General features: G+C 46.7%; 1 protein-coding gene across 4 annotated transcripts in view; it reads right to left on the bottom strand.

Moving 5' to 3' along the window:
- The window catches only part of FNIP2 (folliculin interacting protein 2), a 173,289-nt gene that overhangs the window by 94,145 nt on the left and 57,913 nt on the right, over window positions 1–21,231 (bottom strand). For 2 of the 4 annotated variants that reach the window (XM_029616767.1, XM_029616854.1), the window contains exons 1-2: window positions 19,411–19,864; window positions 4,622–4,748 (exon numbers count right to left, since the gene is read on the bottom strand). In XM_029616767.1, the coding sequence (XP_029472627.1) occupies window positions 4,622–4,748; window positions 19,411–19,559 (276 nt within the window). In that variant the 5' untranslated portion in view covers window positions 19,560–19,864. Of the gene's footprint in view, window positions 1–4,621; window positions 4,749–19,410; window positions 19,867–21,231 lie in introns of those variants that run through there. The other 2 variants (XM_029616929.1, XM_029617003.1) reach the window with 2 other exon arrangements.

Genomic DNA, 21,231 nt, shown 5'->3' with positions numbered 1-21,231 from the left:
GCTCCTCTGTAAGGCCAAAAACATGTGAAACCCCTAGCCCGACCTCTTGCACCAAACGAGCACAGTGCCTGCTTTTTTATCCTCTGGTAACCGAGAAACCTGGGATTCACCCCACTTATTGGCTCTTTTTTTTCCAACTCACTCCCAAACAAGCGTGATCCTTTAAAAGGCAATTGTGTAAGATTAGACTTTGAAATTGTATCGGCTGACCAATTTCTCAGGCATAACTGACGCTTGGCCACTATCACCGAAGCCAACCCTCTGGCAGAAGTGCAGACCAGGCCGCAGCCTGCAACCAGCAAAAGGGCGGCTGCCGGTTCCATCACTGCTCTGGAATTCAAACCAGACTCATCGACTTCTTGAGAGAGAAGCAAGCAACAGTGAGCCACCAGGGAGCTGCAAGAGGCTATCTGCAAATTCATTGCCCAAGCCTCAAAGGCTTACTTAAGGACAGCTTCAATTCTCCTATCCTGCGCATCCTTCAATGCCACTCCCCCTTCTACAGGGATAGTCATCCGCTTGATGACAGCATCAACCAGGGCATCTACTTTTGGAAAGCGCAATTGCTTTCTCGCAGTCAGATCCAAAGCTCGTCACCCCTTTAAAATTAGCTTTTGGGATGCCCCATTCAAGATCAATCAATTCTTAAATAGCATCCATAATGGGGAAAAAACATGATGCTTTAAGCAACAAAACTAAAATGGGATTCTTCTTTGACTCAGACATGGAATCAGCACCCGGCACCCGCAGCATCTTCACTGTCTGGGAGACCAGAGCCTCCCGGGAGTAAGGACCGCCTTCATCATCATGCCATCTGTGTCTCTATCAGCGTGACCCACAGCAGGTCTAGACGTACTCCAACGCTTATCCAAGGCACCAGGCATGCAGGGATCTGTAGTCTGCGATCCTGAACTCTTAGGTTTAGCCAACTCACTGCCTGCCTGAAGGACTGCAGCCTTTGAAAAAATTCACCCAAGAAAGGGCAGAAGGATCCATACCAAAACCAGGGGGCATCAGTTCTGCGTCCATTGAATTGCCTTCCCCTGCTAACGAACCAGTTAGGGGAGCCCCAAAACCAGTGAAGCCTCTGACAGGTCCCCCTCCGGTCCATTCCCACATCATGCTGGTTAGGGCCGGGCTCAGCAAAATCAGCTGAAGACAACTCTCCCTGCGCCTCCAAGGAGCACTGACACAAGTCAGAGGGGATGCCAGGCTGAGATGCACGAATACGGCAAGCAGCACAAAGGGCAAGGCACTTAGGCTTCTTTGCTACTGGCGCCATGGATAAACACCCACTAGAAGCATGCTCCTAAAGGCGCCTGACAATTGTGCACCCAACTACGCATCTGCACAAGCGAGCCTGGACAGGATGCTCAAAAACAAGCTCTGTCCAATAAGTGTACACTACGGAAGCCAAAAATGGATATGTCCAATACGCGGTCCAGGTAGGCGCACAAGGGCGAATCAATGTCAGACACTGTTTCGCAGCAGAGTTGCACGCAGAAGAGTGCGCAAACGCCGCCATGGCCTACCACGCAGTGTCTAAGCAAAGCCTGAGAGCGGAGCCTAGTCAAAAGGCTGCTCAACCCTCCAAACTGCCACGACTCCCTAAGCTCCCCCAGAGGTGGGAACGGACATCAGATTGGTGCACCAAGGCTTGAAGACCAGAAAGGAAATGGAATCCCTAAAATTCTCTCTTCTTTTTTTTTTCTTTTATATTAACTCTTTACCTGAGCTCAGGCCATCCTGGCTGAGTATAGAGTTGGACTCCAGCTGTGGGGGGAGAGGACAAAGACCTTTACCGTTGGGCTCGGCTTTCCTGCAGCCGCTAGCCTTTTAGCTATTTCTCTCTACAGCTAAGTCCAAGGCAGAAAACCAGATACCAGAGCAAGGCACTCTATTGTGGGAGGGATTTGCAGAAATCATCTCAGGAAAACTCAACTGAGGGAGGAACCATAAGGTATCACCACAAAAGTGAGGGCAAATTAATTTTCTTCTTTTCTCCTTCTGAATTTTTATTTATTTATTTATTTTTTTTAAATACCCACTAGGGAGATGCAAATCCACCATCTGCTGGAGACGGAGAATACTGGCAGGCTGATGTCACTGCAGGGGTATATATATAAATATACACACACACCATGATTTCAGTTTTGCGCTGTCTCCATCTGCAGGTAGAGGTGCATAACCCACTGGTCATGGATTAACCTGTCTGAATGCTAAGAAATGGGGGATTTCTTTTCATAGAAACATGACATAAGAACATAAGAAATTGCCATGCTGGGGCAGACCAAGGGTCCATCAAGCCCAGCATTCTGTTTCCAACATAGGCCAAACCAGGCCACAAGAACCTGGCAATTACCCAAACACCAAGAAGATCCCATGCTACTGATGCAATTAATAGCAGTGGCTATTCCCTAAGTAAACTTGATTAATAGCCATTAATGGACTTCTCCTCCAAGAACTTATCCAAACCTTTTTTTAACCCAGCTACACTAACTGCACTAACAACATCCTCTGGCAACAAATTCCAGAGCTTTATTGTGCGTTGAGTGAAAAAGAATTTTCTCCGATTAGTCTTAAATGTGCTATTTGCTAACTTCATGGAATGCCCCCTAGTCCTTCTATTATTTGAAAGTGTAAATAACCGATTCACATCTACTCGTTCAAGACCTCTCATGATCTTAAAGACCACTATCATATCCCCCCTCAGTATTAAAAGACCATAAGGCTTATCTAATCTGCCCATCCATACCAACTGCTCAGCTCTGCAATCCCTACCTTTTTCTCAGAGATCCCCTGTGCTTGTCCCATGCTTTTGTTAATTCAAAAGCTGTCCTTGTCTGCATGACCTCCACTGGGGGGGGGGGCCATTCCATGCATACACCACCCTTTATATAAAGAAATGCTTCCTTAGATTACCGTATAGCCTACCCCCTTTCACCTTCATCTCATGTCCCCTCATTCCAGAGCCTTCTTTCTGTTGAAAAGCACCTGCCTCCTTTCAGTGCCATCCTTTTGGTAGGGTGCACTGAAAAGTCACCCAAGGCTCCATGAACTGAGGGGCAACCTGGGCGCTGCTGGATCACCTGTTATGCTAGTCTGGACTCTGGAGCACTGAAGAGCTGGCAGGAACTATTTTTCGTCCATGGCACTATTTGCCCTTGAGCTGGCCCTGCCTTCCTGAGCATTGATAGCTTGGATAAATTAAATTTCTGTATCATGTCTCCCCTATTCCATCTTTCTTCTAGGGCATACATGCTTAAATAATCTAAGTCTGTCCCCATAGCTTTAGATCAAAGATCACCGACCATTTTAATAGCCACTTTCTGGATTGACTCCATCCAGTTCCTATCCTTTTGAAGGAGCAGTCGCCAGAACTGTACACAGTATTCCAAATGAGGTCTGACCCGGCACTTATACAGAGATGTCATCACTACCTTTTTTCTGCTGATCATGTCTCTCCCTATGCACCAAAGCATCTTTCTGGCTTTTGCTGTCACTTTATTCAGCTGTTTAGTCACCTTGATACGATCACCCCCCAAATCCTCCTCTTGTTTCATACATAGAAGAATGTCACCCCCGCCTAGACTGTACCACTCCCTTGGGTTTTTGCAGCCCAAATGCAAAAGTCTTGCAGTTTTTAGCATTAAATCTTAGCTGCCAGACTCAAGACCATTCCTTAAGCTTCCTGGGTATATAACCTGTTGTGGATTTTGGTATTATCTGCAAAAACCTCTCACAATAGTCCTTCCACAAAGTCACTTACAAAAATGTTGAAAAGTACTAGTCCAAGGACCAACCCATGTTGCACACCTGGGAATGAACTCCATTTATTGCTACTTTTTGTAGTCTCCCACTCAGCTAGTTTCTAACCCAGTCACGTCAGGGTCCATACCAAGGATGCTCAGTTTATTTTCAAATTACCTATGCAGAACTGTGTCAAAGGCTTTACTGAAATCCAAATATACTACATCTAGCACTATCCCCTGATCCAACTCTATGGTCACCCAGTCAAAGAAATTGATCAGATTCGTCAGACAAGATTTACCTCTGGTAAAACCATGCTGCCTCGTATCTTGTAATTCACTGGGATTCCAGAAACTGAACTAGCCTCTGTTTTAGCAGCAGTTCCATTCATTTATTCACCAGAGATGTCAGGCTAATGGACCTGCAGCAGTTCCTAGCCTCCTCCTTACTTCTACTTGTCTCCAATCCTCCAGAACCACTCCTGTCTCTAAAGAAGCATTTCAGGTTCACCCACATCTCATACGAGGTACCCTGGGCTGAAAGCTCAATGCAAAACCAGTAACATTCAATCAATCTTTTTGCAAGATGTGCTAGAGCACCTCACATGGGGGGAAAACGTTAATAGGTGCCATCACTTCTTTGCTCTTATCTACACTAGCACAATACGGACAAAACATTTCCACAAAAATACCTCCAATGCACACATGGTGTTAAACCAACCAGAACCAGAGTATAGCATATATCGGAACATATGAAATAAATTCTCCACACCTCCTTTGTCTCAAGAAACTTTTCTGACTTACTTGGAAGGACAGGTGCAGAAGGAAAAATTAAAAAGTAGCTCACCACAAGAGAAATCAGTATTTCCTACCTGTGAAGCTCCCTCCTCAACCTCCCGAACAGCTTTTGAGTCAAACAAGACTTGTCTGCCCCTCCTTTCGCAGTCCTGGTACACAATCAGCCGAATGGAATTCAGATCAAACTCGGAGCATGGCCAGCTGTGGAACAAACACAACCAGAGCATTCAATCCAGGCGCAGACCCAGACAGTAATTGGCTTAAAATCAAGAACATGGGACCCATGGCTGTTGCTGAATAGTGATGACCGGGGAAGAAAAGGCCGAAGTGTAACAACTTATTGTCAATGTGGATACGTTGTGGGTCACCTCTTCTCCACCCTTAATTTGTTTGGGCCCTCACCCTTAACTTTCTTATCAGGTCTGCTCGTGACTATTACGAATAAAGGAAAATAATAAAATACAGAGAAACTTGTGAGAAAACCCACTCGGTTATGTACTGTACAAAGTGCATATATTCTAATGTCAATATATACTAAGACCCTCTGACCATAAAGGCTAGAAATGTTAACTGGCCTAGCTCCATGTCACCATAACATTGCAATTCAGTCTTTGTTTTCATACACTCATTCCAATATGTTTTGCAAGACAAGAAGGTGGTGGCAGCACAGGATTACTCTTATAAAGAAATAAAGAATGGTTAACAACTTTTTTTTTTTTTTTTTTACAGGTTTTGCTAGATACATTCGGTTAAAAATGTTGTGTTCGGAACAGCAATTGTGTCTTCAACCTAATATTCCCAACACAAAGCATCAGAGGTTTATTAAAATCTATGGCTCATTTCGCACATGTCTGTACACAGTGAGAGTAAATAAACAAAAGCTAGGAAGGCTGTCTGAGGGAAGCTCTTCCTGCCATTTACTAGCTAAGCACGTTTTATCTCCCCACTCAGGACTTAAGTCAACAGTGTGTGGGTGCGCCCTGTAACATGACTAGCTGGTGAGTGGCAGAAAAATGCATATCTACTTTCTTATTGACTGAAATCTAAAATTGTATCTCAAAGTAGCTTGTGCATGTGATATACTCAAATACTGCTATCTACAGTGTAGAGAAAGATACCGAAAATGTTCTCTTTTGTTGTGAATACAACAACAACAACAACAAGAGACACCATAAATAACATTATGCTTTTCAAAACCTATAGGGAAAGTAAGTCACCTTAACCTGGGATGTATGTACACAGCCAGCTTATGAGAAGTATCTGAACCACATGTTATGATGGGGTAGGAGAAAAGGACAGAGAATCCTTAGCTGTGGCAAAGCAAGTCATTCCAGAAATTATGTACAGTAACTTGCAAGTTTCAGTTTGGTTGAAAGGCATCCTCTGACAGGGCGGGCCTGGACAGATCCGGGTTTGCCCATGGCAATGTGGTCTCTTGTCCCTGCCACACGCATCCTCTAGTGGTTTTGTTTTGGGAGGGGGGGGGGGGGATCGTGGTGGGATCACATGGGGGGCTTCTCGTTTCCCAGGGGATATGATAGAGGTGTTTAAAATCTTGAGAGGTCTAGAACGGGTAAATGTGAATCGGTTATTTACTCTTACGGATAATAGAAGGACTAGGGGGCACTCCATGAAGTTAGCATGTAGCACATTTAAAACTAATCGGGGGAAGTTCTTTTTCACTCAATGCACAATTAAACTCTGGAATATGTTGCCAGAGGATGTGGTTAGTGCAGTTAGTGTAGCTGGGTTCAAAAAAGGATTGGATAAGTTCTTGGAGGAGAAGTCCATTACTTGCTATTAATTAAGTTGACTTAAGAAAATAGCCACTGCTATTACTAGCATCAGTAGCATGGGATAGACTTAGTTTTTGGGAACTTGCCAGGTTCTTATGGCCTGGATTGGCCACTGTTGGAAACAGGATGCTGGGATTGAAGGACCCTTGGTCTGACCCAGTATGGCATGTTCTTATGTTCATTCAAAGCATACAAGGTTTGTTGTGCTTTGATTGGCTCCACTGAGAATGCTGGGCTTGGTATCTGGTACATGGGATTGGGGATATGGGGGCGTGAGTCCATGTTCCAGCGCTTTTCTCCCCATTTCCTTTCTTGTTTTTCAGGTTCCCGCCCACCCTCCCTGTGGTGCTTTTGCGTTTCTTCTGTATTTTTCTTCTGTTTGTCACAGCTGGATTTATATCTTGCTGGTGTTACCCGAGGAAACTTATACTCTCTTCCTTCAATGGATTGGCCGGGGGGAGCTGATCACTCATCATTTAGTTAGAAAGTTTGGCTGGGATAATCGCATTTGTGTGCGTGCCTTGCTGGAATGTAGTGGGCACCTCACATGCTGGCAGTGGTGATGCTGCTGGACGCCTGCAGGCTGGGTAGCCTGGGGTGGGCATATTTGCTGGGGGCGTGGCAGATGCTCATAGGGCAACGAGTTAGGTATTAATATTGCTTTGGTCAAGGTCATGTATATGAAAGTGTGATAAACAAAACTGTAGCCAATTTTGAATCCAACAGTTTATTGTTTTATCGGTATGCGTTTCAGTCAGTGTGAAGGCAGATGGCGTGGGTGGCTCGGATGCCCATATTTTGAGAAAAAATTCCAAGTTTAGGAAATGACTTGGCTTGTCAGAGGAAGGCAAACAGCTGTCAGATTGCTCCTCAGTTTGGGAAAAAAAAAAGTTCCTGTCACGCCCCAGAGAGCAATCAGAAAAAGTATTAGGTAAAATAAAGAGATTGTTATCAGCAATGGGTTTATGACTACAATGTCAATGCCCTGTTTCAATTTGTAAAGTTAGCAATAACTTTAAAGTACATATATATCTTTTTTTTTATCACTTAAAAAAAAAAAAAAAATCACAGCCACGCTAGTGCAGAGTGACCAAGTGCATTATGTAAAAAAAAATGATCAGAGCTTTGTCCTCTCAGCAGCTTCTTTTGTTGTCCTATGCCTGAAAAAACACCCAGGGAGAGTCTTCTGGTCATTTGCCAAGGCATCACGCCGCTGGACTCCAGAAAGCCGCCTTCTGCTAACCGAGCTGAAGAGCAGGGTGGGTGCCAAAACTCGCTCTCCCACTCTCACGGGCAGATAGCCCCCGTGCACAGTGCTGGAGTCCGTTTGCTAAAACCGGCAAGCCTTACAAGGGTAGCCTTGAAAACGGAGTGAAGAAATTAGATTTGTGGAGTTCAGGTGAAAATCCAAACAGAAAACAAAACAAAAACAAACAACCCAAAAAAAACCCCCCACCCATCAAAACTGAGGAGGGTAAGTAAGGACTCTCCCCACGGAAGCGCCTCGCAGAATTTCCCTTTGAAAATCTTGGCCAGTGCCCAGAACGCAGGTAACAAAAGCCACCTGGGTATTGTGCACCGGCCTGGGAGCAGGTTCAGGGTAGCAGCGCAAACTTTCACTCCCCTGACCCAACTCCGCCCCATTTTTGTGCAGGTAAAAGTAAACAGTGCTCGTACTTTTATTAACCAAGGGAGAGGAGCAATTTTATCCACATAAAAATGTTCCAACTACTGCCCTCACGAGTAAATCTCATTCATGGTATAAATGAAGCCCTTGTTAAAAATTGTGCACAGCCTTCCTAGGCACGCATTACAGCAGTGTGTTTTCATTTTGCATGGGGTGATACAGGGTATCCACTTTCTGAGGCTTGGCAGCCAGCTGTAGCAGTGCCCTGATCCAGCAGCAGCCTGACGGCCCAGCATACAACAGTCTTTTATCCTTGTCTGTGGCCCAAAGAGCAAGAGGCCAAGCCCGTTTCCAAGCAAGGAACATGCACAGACCATGGGCAAATTCTTGGTAAAGGGGCGAGAAGGAAAGAGTGCAACGTGAATACAAAATTCCTTCACTATCTGTGCTTTTTTATCCATAAGACTGTACACTTCACTCAGCACAGGGGTCATGCAGCAAAGCGAAACAGGATGTACAGTTTAGGCAGCAGTGCAGCTTGGAGAACCAGCCTCCACCTCTGGAGACCTAACAACCAGGCAAGCAATCTCGGGCTACCCAAGTAGTGTAGGGTTCACTTTAACAAAAGCACTAAAATAATTCTTCAGAACTAACAGTTAGCCAAGAATTTTCTGGCAAAGACCGTAAGCTCCATAGAGCAGGAACCATCTCTTATGTGTATCTGTATAGCGCTGCATACATCTAATAGCACTGAACAAACAACTAGTACCAACAACCTACTACAGAAATAGCAGGACCAACACAGATGACACAGTAACATAGAAAATAATGGAAAACGAAGACCAGACAGTTCATTCGGTCTGCCCAGTTATCTTGGGCCACACTGCCAAGGACACATCCCAGCTACAGAACCTCACCCAACTGTAGAATATCGCTCCTAATCCAAGTCTATTTTTTTATTTTATTTTCATTGCTTCATTATTAACCTTTGTAAATAGGCAAACAAGATGCCATATTTAACCTAATAACCAATATCCCCTCCCCACCAATTTCTCACCGCCGAGCACTGCAATAATCTAAACAGCTACCAAAATTACTGAATTTCTTGCCCGAACATCCATCTCCCAGGACCCCATGGCCTTGCTATCTGGTGCCTGGTCACCACCAATCTGGCTGGTTTCTGGGGCCTAACCAGTAACTTGCTGGTAACCAGTTCAACTACACCATGGCCTGCAGTGTCACTTGGTTGTGTCTGTGTTCTTTTTATCTGCCTCTTGTCTTCTCCTATAACCTTGCTGAACAGAAAATGGCCACTACCAGCCTGCCAGCACTGACTCGGTTTTGTTTCTAGGCAGTTGTAAATTATTGGTTCCAACACAGCCAGCAGTGTTGCTAGCTCCTGCTTCCTTTAGCCACAGGTTTTCTTCCTCCTCACCAGCTCTCCCCCTTGCCTCTACTCTCCATGGAATGAAAGGTAGGCTCCTTGCAATACTACCCAACCCTGTTTCTACCACCATCCACTTATCCTAAGCATGCCCGAGTTCTGCTCTGTTGGTAAGGTCATTCCAAACATCTGCCACCATCTTAATAAAGCAGCATTTTCTCTGATTCTTTCTCCATCCAAACACGACCCCCAAGCCATGAAATTTTTTTCTATGGAAAAAAGATTCCCTCTTTTTACTGAAACCTGCCAAACACTGAATATGTCTTATCATATCACCCCTTTCCCTTCTTTCCTCCGGCGAGTACATTTCGGCGTAGGATTTGTGTTGCAGGCCGTTATTTTTGTAGCCCTCCTCCGCTGACCTGCTTCCATCCACTCAATGCCCTCATAAAAGGTACAACCTCCGGAACAGAACAGTACTCAAGGTGGATCTCCTTCCTTTTAGGAATTCTTTACAGTGAAGAAAACATTACATGCCCAACAAAGATCCCTCTCTGTGTCCTCTTTCATGTGCACATGCGTGGAAAGCGTAAAATTCAATGGACAGAAAGAGCTGGCAACAGGAGCACACACAACCTGCACATTCCCCTAGTGGCTAAAGCACACACACCCCACAGATGGCTGGAGCCTGAACACACACATATAAGCCGGCACACACACACACACAACCTGAAGCAAACACACTCACCCCACACCCTGAACACACATTCTCTCATATATGGCTGCTGCACGTACACACACACACACATCCCTTATACCCTTACAACTCGTTCTGGATCAGTATTGTTGAGAGATGTATGGAATGGGAGAAGAGTCAACTGGGGATGAGGAGTGTGGGGAGGGTCTAGTGAGATAAGAGAATTGGCTTGGTAGGGGACTGTATATGTGTTGTAGGGGGGAATTGTATAAGAGTGCTATAGGGTGGTGGTTCTCAACCCATTCCTGGAGATACATCCAGCCACTCAGGTTTTCAGAACGTCCACAACCAACATGCATGAGACAGAGCTGCATATAATGGAAGCAGCGCATGCAAACCTACCTCATGCATATTTATTGCAGATATTCTGAAAACCAGACAGCTACATGCGTCCCAAGGACTGGGTCGAGAATCACTGATATAGGGTTATGTACAGAATACCTTTGGAAATATTGTGTACATCTTTCTAATATTGTTTCCTGCTGCTGATGCTTTCTTGTGCAACTGAGCCTACTGTTAGCTTTCCCTGTCGCTTTACTACATTGACTGACTACTTTCAGGTCACATGAGATTACTCCCCTTAGATCTTATTCTTGGTTTAAGTTCACAGCTCCTGTCCTTCTAAATTATACATAACCAATGGTTTTCGACCTCAAACGCATAACTTTACACTTTTTGCTACTGAAGCTCATTTTTCAAATCCTTGAACACTCTTCAAATTTTTTTTTCAAGCCCCTTTTCCCTTTTTTCCCCCCCATAACAGCATGAAAAATGCAAGAGCACCTAGAATGTGCCCCACCCACCCTCTTCCTGGTTCTGCCAATGCTAAAAACTTGCCAGTAATAGAAACAACATCTATTTCTATTTAGGGGTGGAAGGGGGGGGGGGAAGAGACAATCTGTATTTCTGATTGCTGGATACCTAGAGGGTCATTTTACAGCAGTGCGGGTAGGGCTAAAGTCTGCATGGACTTCACTTGTACACGCAGACTCTAGCCAAGGTTTTCAAAGCAAACCTACGTGCACAAGGCTCTCTTCGAAAGCGCTCAGGTAACTGGTACGGGATGCGCACAACTTACCTTGCACAAAGTTACAGCAGCTCTCTGCAGGGTGTAACTTGGGCGCATACTTTTTAAAACAAAAAAATATTTACATGAGTCTCAACTCCACACACACGCCACCCCCCTCCCGGATCACCTCTTCAGTGCACACGCAAGTACATGGGAAATTGTCTCACACGTATAACTCTTGCACTGAGCCCAGGCCTGTTTTATAGCAGACATGCAGAAATGTAGAGATTACTTACCTGATAATCTCGTTTTCCTTAGTGTATGCAGATGGACTCAAAACAAATGGGTATAGTGTGCGCGTGCTAGCAGTTGGAGACGGATCTGACATCAGCACGGGTACATATACCCCCACAGGAAGTGTAGCAATTCAGTAATCTTCCTTGCAAAAGCTGTAGCTGACCGATCGATTAAATGAACAGGATTAACCTGACCGATTGATAGTAGCTGGAGACCGCCAGTGTTCTCAACCGGAAGGCGTCGACACCCGGCAGGGTGGATGGCCTATTATAAGAAAACATGGCTTACCGTGAGTCGGTGAATCCCCATGTATGCCGGCAGCCGGGCGGGATGCTGAGTCCATCTGCATACACTAAGGAAAACGAGATTATCAGGTAAGTAATCTCTACATTTCCTAGTGTGTAGCAGATGGACTCAAAACAAGTGGGATGTAAAAAGCTACTCCCGGACTGGGCGGGAGGCTGCCCGAGGACCGTTTAGGATTGCCCTCGCAAATGCTGTGTCCTCCCTGGCCTGGACGTCCAGACGGTAGAATCTGGAGAAGGTATGGAGGGAGGACCACGTCGCCGCTTTACATATCTCTGCAGGCGACAGCAGCTTAGCTTCTGCCCAAAAGGCCGATTGTGCTCTGGTAGAATGAGCCTTGACCTGTAGAGGCAGTGGTTTTCCCGCCTCTATGTAGGCTGCCTTGATAACTTCTTTCTAGGAATTTAGTCGTTAGAATTTGGAAACACGCTCAGCGAGCGTGAGGTAGCTCCAAACTGCTTTGGAGACGGAAATTACTGAATTGCTACACTTCCTGTGGGGGTATATGTAACCGTGCTGACGTCAGATCCGTCTCCAACTGCTAGCACGAGCACACTATACCCATTTGTTTTGAGTCCATCTGCTACACGCTAGGAAAACAGTGTTTCAGGCATACGAACGGCTTTGAAATTTCATATACCCTCTTCTGTATCGGATCATAGTTGACCGAAGGAACAGAAGAAAGACCTTTCTGCAACAGTGACAATTCAACTGGGGGGAGAGAGAGAGAGAGGGAAGCTGGAAATATCGATGCCCGTGGATTCCGACGGGTTTGAAACCATCCTGAGGGGGTGTCTCGTGAGGGGGCTTTATCCATGGTCTGACATCCATTCCTGTCCCTGTCTCCCTCCGTCCTATGTCCTAGACAGGATTTAAAAAAAAGGGGGAGTGGGGAAGGGATAGAGCTAAAACGCAAGGATGAAGAGGAAGCAGAAGCTAAGGGTTGAACAGACTCATTACAGTTTTCTAAAATGTTTATGGCCCCTTTCTTCACTGTCACTAGATGATTCATCTGTGGTGAAAACAAAAGTGACCTGTCTCCTAGCTCTTCACAAGAACTCTTATCTCATGGATAAGATCCTCTTGCACAGTCTGTGTGGTTGCTTTCAAACAGGACCATACTAGAGTAATTTTTTAGAAAGGACTCCTGCAGGTAAAACAGCATTTTAGGCACAGAAATGGCCTTTTCAAAACTGCCTGCTTTATATGAAGGGGGGTAAACATGTACCTGTATGTCATGCTCAGGCATAAATTCACCTGGACTGAGAGAGGCAATTCCAGGCATGACGCTGGGAAGGAGGGGGGGGGGGGGGTTGCACATATATATATACACTTTTGCATTTTCAAAAGTGTGCATGTAAAATTTTCATCAAACATTTGTGCAGACCTTTTAGCAGGTGTAACTTGTGCACGTAGATTTGGTGGGAAAATTACAAGTCCGCTCTGAAAACTGGTTAAACTTTTGCGTATATTTGTCAACTTTTTTTTTTTTTTACCCCCACCAACAGGTTAAGAAAAACTAAACTTGCTAATGCCAAGCAGTGAATGCGATGTAGAATGCAGTACAGCACAAGACAGGAGAGAAAGCTGCAGAGCCTAAAAAAAAAACAAAAAAAAAAAGCCTTGCACAATCCTGTTTTAATGGAATATAATTTAAATACACTGCAAGATTACAGAGGGGAAAAATAATTGCACTTGTCAATCAACTTCATCTGTAACAGATTTGGTACTGCACAGAAGCACTTAGCACTTCTCCCATCTCTCCCCAGTTTGTGTTTTAACATTCAAAGTCCCAAGCGGATGATCCAAAAAAAACAAAAATTATACACAATTTATAAAACATACATGCACACACAAATATGCCAGTTAATCTTTTTCAGTATATTATTTCACCATTTCTGCGATTCCCATTGCCTTCTCTGTATGCATGAGCAATCCACAAAAGCCTCAGGCGCAGCCTTCCTTGATGCGACTTCTCTCACCTCCCTGTGAAGGTCCATCAGAAAGCACAAGACTATCAGATGACCAGGACTTTCCCCCTCTCATCACAAAAGCTGCTGAGCCAATGGGACAGCTGCCCTTCTGTCCTGCATGGTACGTACAGGGTTGCAATGGGACAGCTGCCCTTCTGTCCTGCATGGTTCACAGCTCCAGTGCCAGGCAGTCTGCATGTAGCTGGCTGCCTGTGAAACAATGCATCAGGCGCCTTCGCTCCATTACAGTCAATCAATCGATAAGCCAAAAGGCAGAGCTGCGACCAGGGCTGGAAGCAAGGTCTCTCTCATCTGGCTTCAATCACTCCTGTAGGCTGTCCCCCCCCCCCCCCCCCCCCGCTGTAGTCTGCTGACTCATCTCTCCTACTTGTCGCTATCCCGCCCTCTGGGCGAATTTCTGTCCTACTGAAAAAGTTTCTCTGTAGGCAGAGAGGACACTGGATAAAATGACACCTGTACACCTGGCAGCTTGCCCTGCAATTAAGTAAAAAAAAGCAGGGGATTGCTCAATGGCAACTTGGGCCAGCCTTGGGTAGGATGAGCTGTGTGGCCACCAGGGTACCATAAGAGGAGGAGAGCGCAGGGTGCTTTCAGCATCGCCCATTGAGCTGGGAACAGCTGTTATCACTGGCATCCAGTATAAGATGAGCTTTGAGGTGGCTAAGCCTCCGCAAAGTCTGGTGGGTTGCATATGCCTCCACACCTCCCTCCCCTCACACACACACACCATTGCCACCATGCACGCAGCTGGCAGGGGGAGGGGCACTTGACAGTACGTCAACCTCCTTTGCCACGCTGGGGCAATCTCACGGTAGGAGGAGCGAGATTATGGAATCTTGCAGCTCAAACTGCAAGGCTGGCCCCATGCAACAGAGGAAGCACGCGTGCTAACGAGTGCTGTTCCTGCTGGCTACAAGGGGTCCACAGAAGAACCAGGAATCGGGGGCACAGAGCAGGAGCCTACCTCATATGGGGTAACAGGGGAAGATGGCAACCAACATGAGCTGGCGATGGGGCAGACAAGGAGAGGGAGAAAGGATGGGGGCATGAAGTAGAATAAACGATCCAAGACAAGGGAATAAGCCCAGGATGGGGAAGGAGGGAAAGGGTGAGAGAGCACCAGGACTGGTGGAACAGAGAGGGAGAAAGGACCAAGTTTTGGTGGAGGGAAAATTGAAAGTGTTCAAGGGATTGAGGATGGGACAGACCAAACCTGAGAGGGAAGGAGCTGGAGAGAGGATTAGGGATGAGAGGATGACGAGGGTTAGAGGACCAAGATGCAAAAGAAAGTAACTGGAACCAGAGGAAAGGGTGAGTGACCAGCTGGTGAGGGAAAGAGGCAGAAGAAAGTTGATTGAGGGCTGGGGATGGGATGAGTACAGAGGGAAGAAATGGGGAAGACTAGGGAAGGAGTGAGAACAGGGGAAGAAGGACAAGGAAAGGGGATGAAACTGGGAGATGGAAAGTTGGGAGGTAGGCAAAAGATGAAAATAGGGAGATTATGAGCTCTGGGAAGGACAGTGGGGGTAAGAGATGAGAGGTAGTATGAGGAGAGGTGAGAGAGGGTGGAAAAGAAAATATGACTAGAAATTGCAAGGAAAGAGGTAAAAAGATGCAGGGCAATGGCTGGAGAGAGTCATTAAGGAGCCAACAGCTGGGGATAATAACAATGGAGTCAGATATCTGGAGATCAGTGAGGGGGAGATGGAAGGCTGAGAGGAAGGGAAAGGGAGGGAGAGGTAAAAAGGAGAGTTAGATAGAAAGCTAGGTCAGAGAGAACTGGAGAAGGTGAAATCTAGCTATGACTGAACAGAGTAGCAGAGAAATGAGATTAAAGGAAAAGATCAATGTTAGACGTAGGAGAGGAAGTGAAGCAAACAGAAGGAGAAAAACAGGAAATGGAAAGAAAACCCAGAAAGAGGAAAAATGGAGAAGAGAAAGGCACGGGAAGCAGGAAAAAAAAAAAAGACCAGAACTAATTGGATGAAAAAAAAATGTCCAGTGATTTGAATATGTCAGCTTTGGGAAATGTGCGTCTCTGATGCCTTTGTATTTTACACGGTACAGAAGTAAATGCATTTCTTTTTCACATGCTACACTGCATGCACAGACTGGCTTCCTGGGTTTCTAGTTTTGTTTACAATTATTTCTATTTCTCATTTGTGGCCCCTTGTTCTATAATAGATGAGGGCATGTCTATGTTTTCTGTGTGTGACAGAAGCAAGGTATTTTATTAGTGTTTAGTTTCTGTGTAGGGATCTGAAGCAGTCTGACTTACCGTTTTCCCAGTAGGAAGTGTATTGGTATTGTAAGGCCCAGTGAAATACCTGCAGTGCTGCCTTTCATAGACAGGATTTTTGCTGTTTGAACCTGAAAGTTTGTGCTGTTTTACTACAGCAAGTCTGCTATGTAAGTTTGGGATGTGTTTTTTTTTTTATTGGGTTTGTGTTATTTCCAAAGTGCCTGGCAGTGGGGAGCTCGTGCTGCTTTTATTGAGATGACCTCAGAATTTGTCTATTATATACACTGAGAGATTGCCCAGCGGGAGGAGGATGGAGAGGAGGGGAGAATGCCTGCAGGGCCAAGAGGTGGGGAAAGGAGTGTGTGCGCGCACCTGGAGGGATGGGAGGTGGGCAAAGGAGGAGAATGTGCGTGCGTATGTGTGTGTGTGTGGGGGGGGGTTGTCATTGACTACTTTTGCCCAGAGCAACATATGCCCTAGAGCCAGCTCTGACGCTGCCACACAGGTGACCACAGGTTGATTTCTGCATCTAGTCCCTGCTCCTGAGCCTGGAAGGTGATGGGGGCTTGCTGTAGGAGTTTGGGGATGTTGGGGGGTGGTGAGGGGATCCTAGGCACTGCGGCACTGCTACACCTACCACTGGGGTTCATGGTGCCCAAATACCAGGTTCTGATGGAAGCTGTGGTCCCTGGCCCTCGTGCAGGACTTTCACTGCAATGGTCGGATTACAAAGAAGAGGGTTGCAACGGGGAACAAAGAATGAGGGGGGCGGGGGGAAATATTCTAGGTGGCCACAAAAGAATGCTGAAGTCAGCAAAACTCCAGCAGGTGCCAGTTCGAATCAAGCTGGAAGCCCAAAAAGGAACAAGAGGAAGTTACTTATTTAAAAAGAAAACGGAACGTGCATATACAAGACACAAGGTAACAGACACAAAAAAAAGGAGGTTTACATTTACATCTTATATTTACACAACTGCTAACTCCAACTCCTTTTAAGGTTAACAGGAAAAAGCGCATCCAAAACGCGCGTCCAAGCCGCCCACGAAGCTAATAGCGCTCATCGCAGGCAAATGCACGTTGATGGGGCTTCTCCCCCGATTGGGAAAAAAAAAAAAAAAAGTGTGTACCCCATGCGCACATTTTTACCTTCAGAAATTAACCCCTGCCCAGAGCAGGCGTTAATTTCTGAGCAGCCCAAAAAGTGGCAATATTAAGTCGGAGGAACCAAAAGGACCAGAATGTTTAAAAAAAAAAAAAAAAGGTGTGCCAGCGATCTGGTTAGGAAAAGGGAATCAATTAATGAGCATCCCTTTTCCTAATCCGCTGACAGCCACCTTTCCTGGGCATCCGCTGCCAAGGAGGTGCTTAGGGGAGCAACATTTGTCCCTAGCGCCTCCTTGGCAGCGCGACCCCTCATTTAAACATTCGATCGCGCACCCAGGAGAGGTGGCTGGGCGCGCGTTAGGAAAGCGGGTGCTCAACACTGAGCTTCCCGTTTTCCCGCACAGATTTATTGGTCGGCTCCAATGAGTCTTAATGAATTTTGGGATTTCAGTTCTTCCTTTCCAAAACTGGCTCCGGCTGGCTTATAGCACCATTAGCAATTCAGGTGCTACAATTCCCTGGCTCAAAGAATTATCATCTATGCAGGGACCTGAGGCAATGGGAGATAAAGCAACTTGCTCAAAGTCACAAGGCATTGTCCCTGGGAATTGAACTCCAGGTGTCCCCGGCTCTCAGCCCATGGCTGTAACCACTAGGCCACTCCTTGGTAGGTGGAGGAAGAGAGCTGTGTTTCCAGTTCATCAAAGATGCAAAAATATCTGTAGTGGAGGCAGGCCTCAGTGCCAGAGATTTTAGGCAGACAGAAAATAAAAATGAAGCAGCACCATTTTTAATTTTTGTTGGTGGGTTGCTTTTTTTTCAGAACTCAAACAAGATAACAGATGACATTCTGGGAGGCAAAAACCTGTCACTCCGAGGTAAGTCAGTCAGAGGTTGCGAGTAATGTACATGGTGCACATTTTCTGTGGGGGGGGGGGGGGGGGGGAGAGCGGAGGGGCTCAGGAGCAACACCGTACGTAGCCAGGCAGCGCCAGGGCTGGCTCAGCAGATTAAAACACACGACAACGTTTCTGGAAGCTGCCAGGCCTTTCAGTCACGACCATATGGGCCAGGGGGGTGCTGCTCTGATAGAAAGGCCCAAGTCTAATTTGAAGTGGCCTTCAATTTCCTACATGTTTTGGGGACTGAAAACACCCTCCTCATCTCTCATTATATTCCTTTTACCTGGGCAAAGGATGGCTTATTATATTATTGACTCCGGATTTTGTCAGGACAATCAAAGTGGTTGGATCTCCTGCTTTTCACTGGGTTTTGTGTTTCTTTTTTTTACTGTTTTTTGGATTTTTTTTTACTCCGGGTCAAACACACAGGCAACAACACTTCAGATAGCCAAAAGTCACAATCACCGTAGAAGGCCATCAAATGACAAAAGATCGAACATGGGGTCTGATTTACTAAAGCTCCCCCCTGCCCCCACTGGCTCTAATTCTGTCCAGGGTAATAAAAAAAAAACAAAAAGAACAAAAACAAAACGGTCTGAGAAACAGCAGTAAATATAAATGCCCCATGTCAAAATCCAAAAAAATGTACTGCCAATGCCGCTGAACTATGCGGAATAACAGAGCTCCCACCAAAAATCCTCAAACCCTGTGCTGAGGGGTAGTGAGGCAGCTCCTGGCCATAGCCTACTTAATACCAATTGGGACTGCTCAGTATAGCAGCACTGTGGGGAAATGCACGGCCCAAGCAGCCTGGCAGCACTCTAGGGACGGATTTCTTATCAGCATCAAATCAAACTGCTTTGCACCTGTGCACGCTGTAAATATTTAGGATACAATTTCTGTAAGGAAAAAAAAAAAGTTGAAACAAACCTAACCATTCACTACATTCAAACACGAAATGGAGTAAATGAACAAGTTACGCTCTGCGATTACTAACGGTGCCACATTGAGCCTGCAATTTACATCTCCCCCTCTTTTAAAACCCGGAGGGGGCGGCGAGGGGAGATTTTTTAGGGAGAGTCAACCTAAGATTTTTGCAAACGCATGGGAAATCCTTCAAACTAATAAAATCCCCCAAGAAGCAAGTCCCTCCAGCCCTGCAAGGAAAGAGGGCAACTGGGGGGAAAGTGCAACTCTCTTTTTTTATGCCCAATGCAGCAGGAGACGCAACGGCACCTGCACTGCCCACAGCCTAACCGAGGGGTGGGATTGAATCAGCCCCTCCACCGCACTGGTTTTCCCCACCCGCAGAAGGCTATCCCCCCCCCCCCCCCTACTTAATTTTGCTTCAGCAGTTTGCGTTGTACCGCACGCATTCTGCTTCTTGTATTTTACCTACTCTGGCCAAGTTTGGCAGAAAAACTGCTCAATAAATTATTCCTTACCTGGTCGGCGGCTCCCCAGCAGCCCGGGCTTTCTGCCCGCTGCCTGTGCACAGTCTCTTGGGGGGGCTGGAGCAGCGACTGCAACTCCTCGCCAGCTCCGCGGGGCTCCCGGCCGGGTGCTCGCCAGCTCTCGGGATCGCCCCGCACATCTTCTCGGTGGCTTCTCCCGCGCGCTTTTTCCCATGCACTCTCCCTCTCTCTCTCTCAGCAGCCCGCTGCCTCCCGCGCGCTGCTCCCGCCCAAAAGGGTCTCGGTCGGCCACCTGTGGCCGTTCCTCCCCCGGGCAGGACAATGCATCTCCGGCAGGCTTGCGAGTCTGCAAGCAGCTGACAGGACGGGCTCCCGGTTTCTGCTCCCCAGCACGAGATCGTACAGTAAGTGATTAACTGGTCACAAGACCGGCCCCGCACGGCCGGGCTGGAGCATGCACGGCTTGTGCACGGGCTGCAAGGTTGTTCCAACATTGGCCACAATCGCCTCCTTTCTTAATGGCTGTCATGTGAGCGAGCATCATCTGACACCTCTTAGCAACCCTGCAGAGCTCTGCAGTGCACTCCCTCGCTATAAAGCGAGCCGCTGCCCATTCCGATCACAGCAAGACTGCCGCCCCCCCCCCCGTGCACAGAGCTCGAGATATAAGAAACATTTAAGCAGCCCCCTTTCCTCGAAACTGGAGGATTGGGGGGGTGTATATTACTCCTGGGGGAATTCTGGGCAAAAATGTAAAATCCTGCATATTTTATATTGGTCAAAATAAAGACTGTCATGTATATTACGTTAAGAAATTAATTCAAAATGTAATACCGAAAAAAGTTATTATTTAAAGATGCAGAGTTTTAAATAGTTTGATCAGAATTTCCCTAGAAGTTCACTGTAAGAGTATCTCTTCCACCCTCTCTCCCTAGTCCCCTGGCCAGTCTCCTTTCACTTTGCCCTCTCAGGCCCAAACTCCTCTACCTGCCACTCTCTCTCTCTCCTCCCCCTCTAGACTCAATCCTTTCCACTCTATCTCCACTCCCAAAGTTTGACCCCTCTCTCAATACTGCTCCTCACACAAGCTCCCTGTGTCTCTCTCTCTCTCTCACACACACACTTTCTCTATCTAGTGCACAAACACACACCTCTCACAGAGGCTCCCTCTCTCTCATGCACACACATCCACACAGACTCCCTCTCTCACCACCCCCCCCCCCCCACACACACACACATATAGACTCCCTCTCTCAAACACACACACCCCCCTTCTCACATGCTCTCTGTCACACACCCTGACGCAGGTTCTCTCTCTCACAAACAAACAAACACCTTCACACATGTTCTCTTTCACCCCCCAGGCTTGCAGTCTTACACACACACACACACACACACACACACACAAACTGACTCTTGGCAAGGACTGCTCCATCTTTGCCATGAGCAGGATGGCCTCCGCTTGTAGTACGCTGTGGGCTGTTCCATATTCGCCGTGAGCAGAGGCCGTCCCGCTCGTGGCAAAAAATTAAGCAGACCTTGGTGTGCCGCGAGCGGAGGGTGTCCTACTCACGGCAAAGATGGAATAGGCCCAGACATGCTGCAAGAGGAGGCAGTCCTGCTCACGGCATGCCGAGGCCTGCCAAATTCTGCACAGATGCTGCACAGGAGAATTCTGCGCTCCACAGTAGCACAGAATTCCCACAGGACTAGTATATCATGCACTAGATATAAATATCAGAGTTTGTTTGTTTCTCTGGGCAGTGGGCACACATGAGGGCTACTGGCAGAGGGTGAGCAGTGCCTACTGCAATCTGCCACTCTACCAGAGCCAGAAGGAAAAAAGGAAGA

Source organism: Rhinatrema bivittatum, chromosome 1 (genome assembly GCF_901001135.1).
Source record: "Rhinatrema bivittatum chromosome 1, aRhiBiv1.1, whole genome shotgun sequence".
In the NCBI taxonomy this organism is placed as follows: domain Eukaryota; kingdom Metazoa; phylum Chordata; class Amphibia; order Gymnophiona; family Rhinatrematidae; genus Rhinatrema; species Rhinatrema bivittatum.
This window is presented reverse-complemented; position numbering and strand designations above follow the sequence as displayed.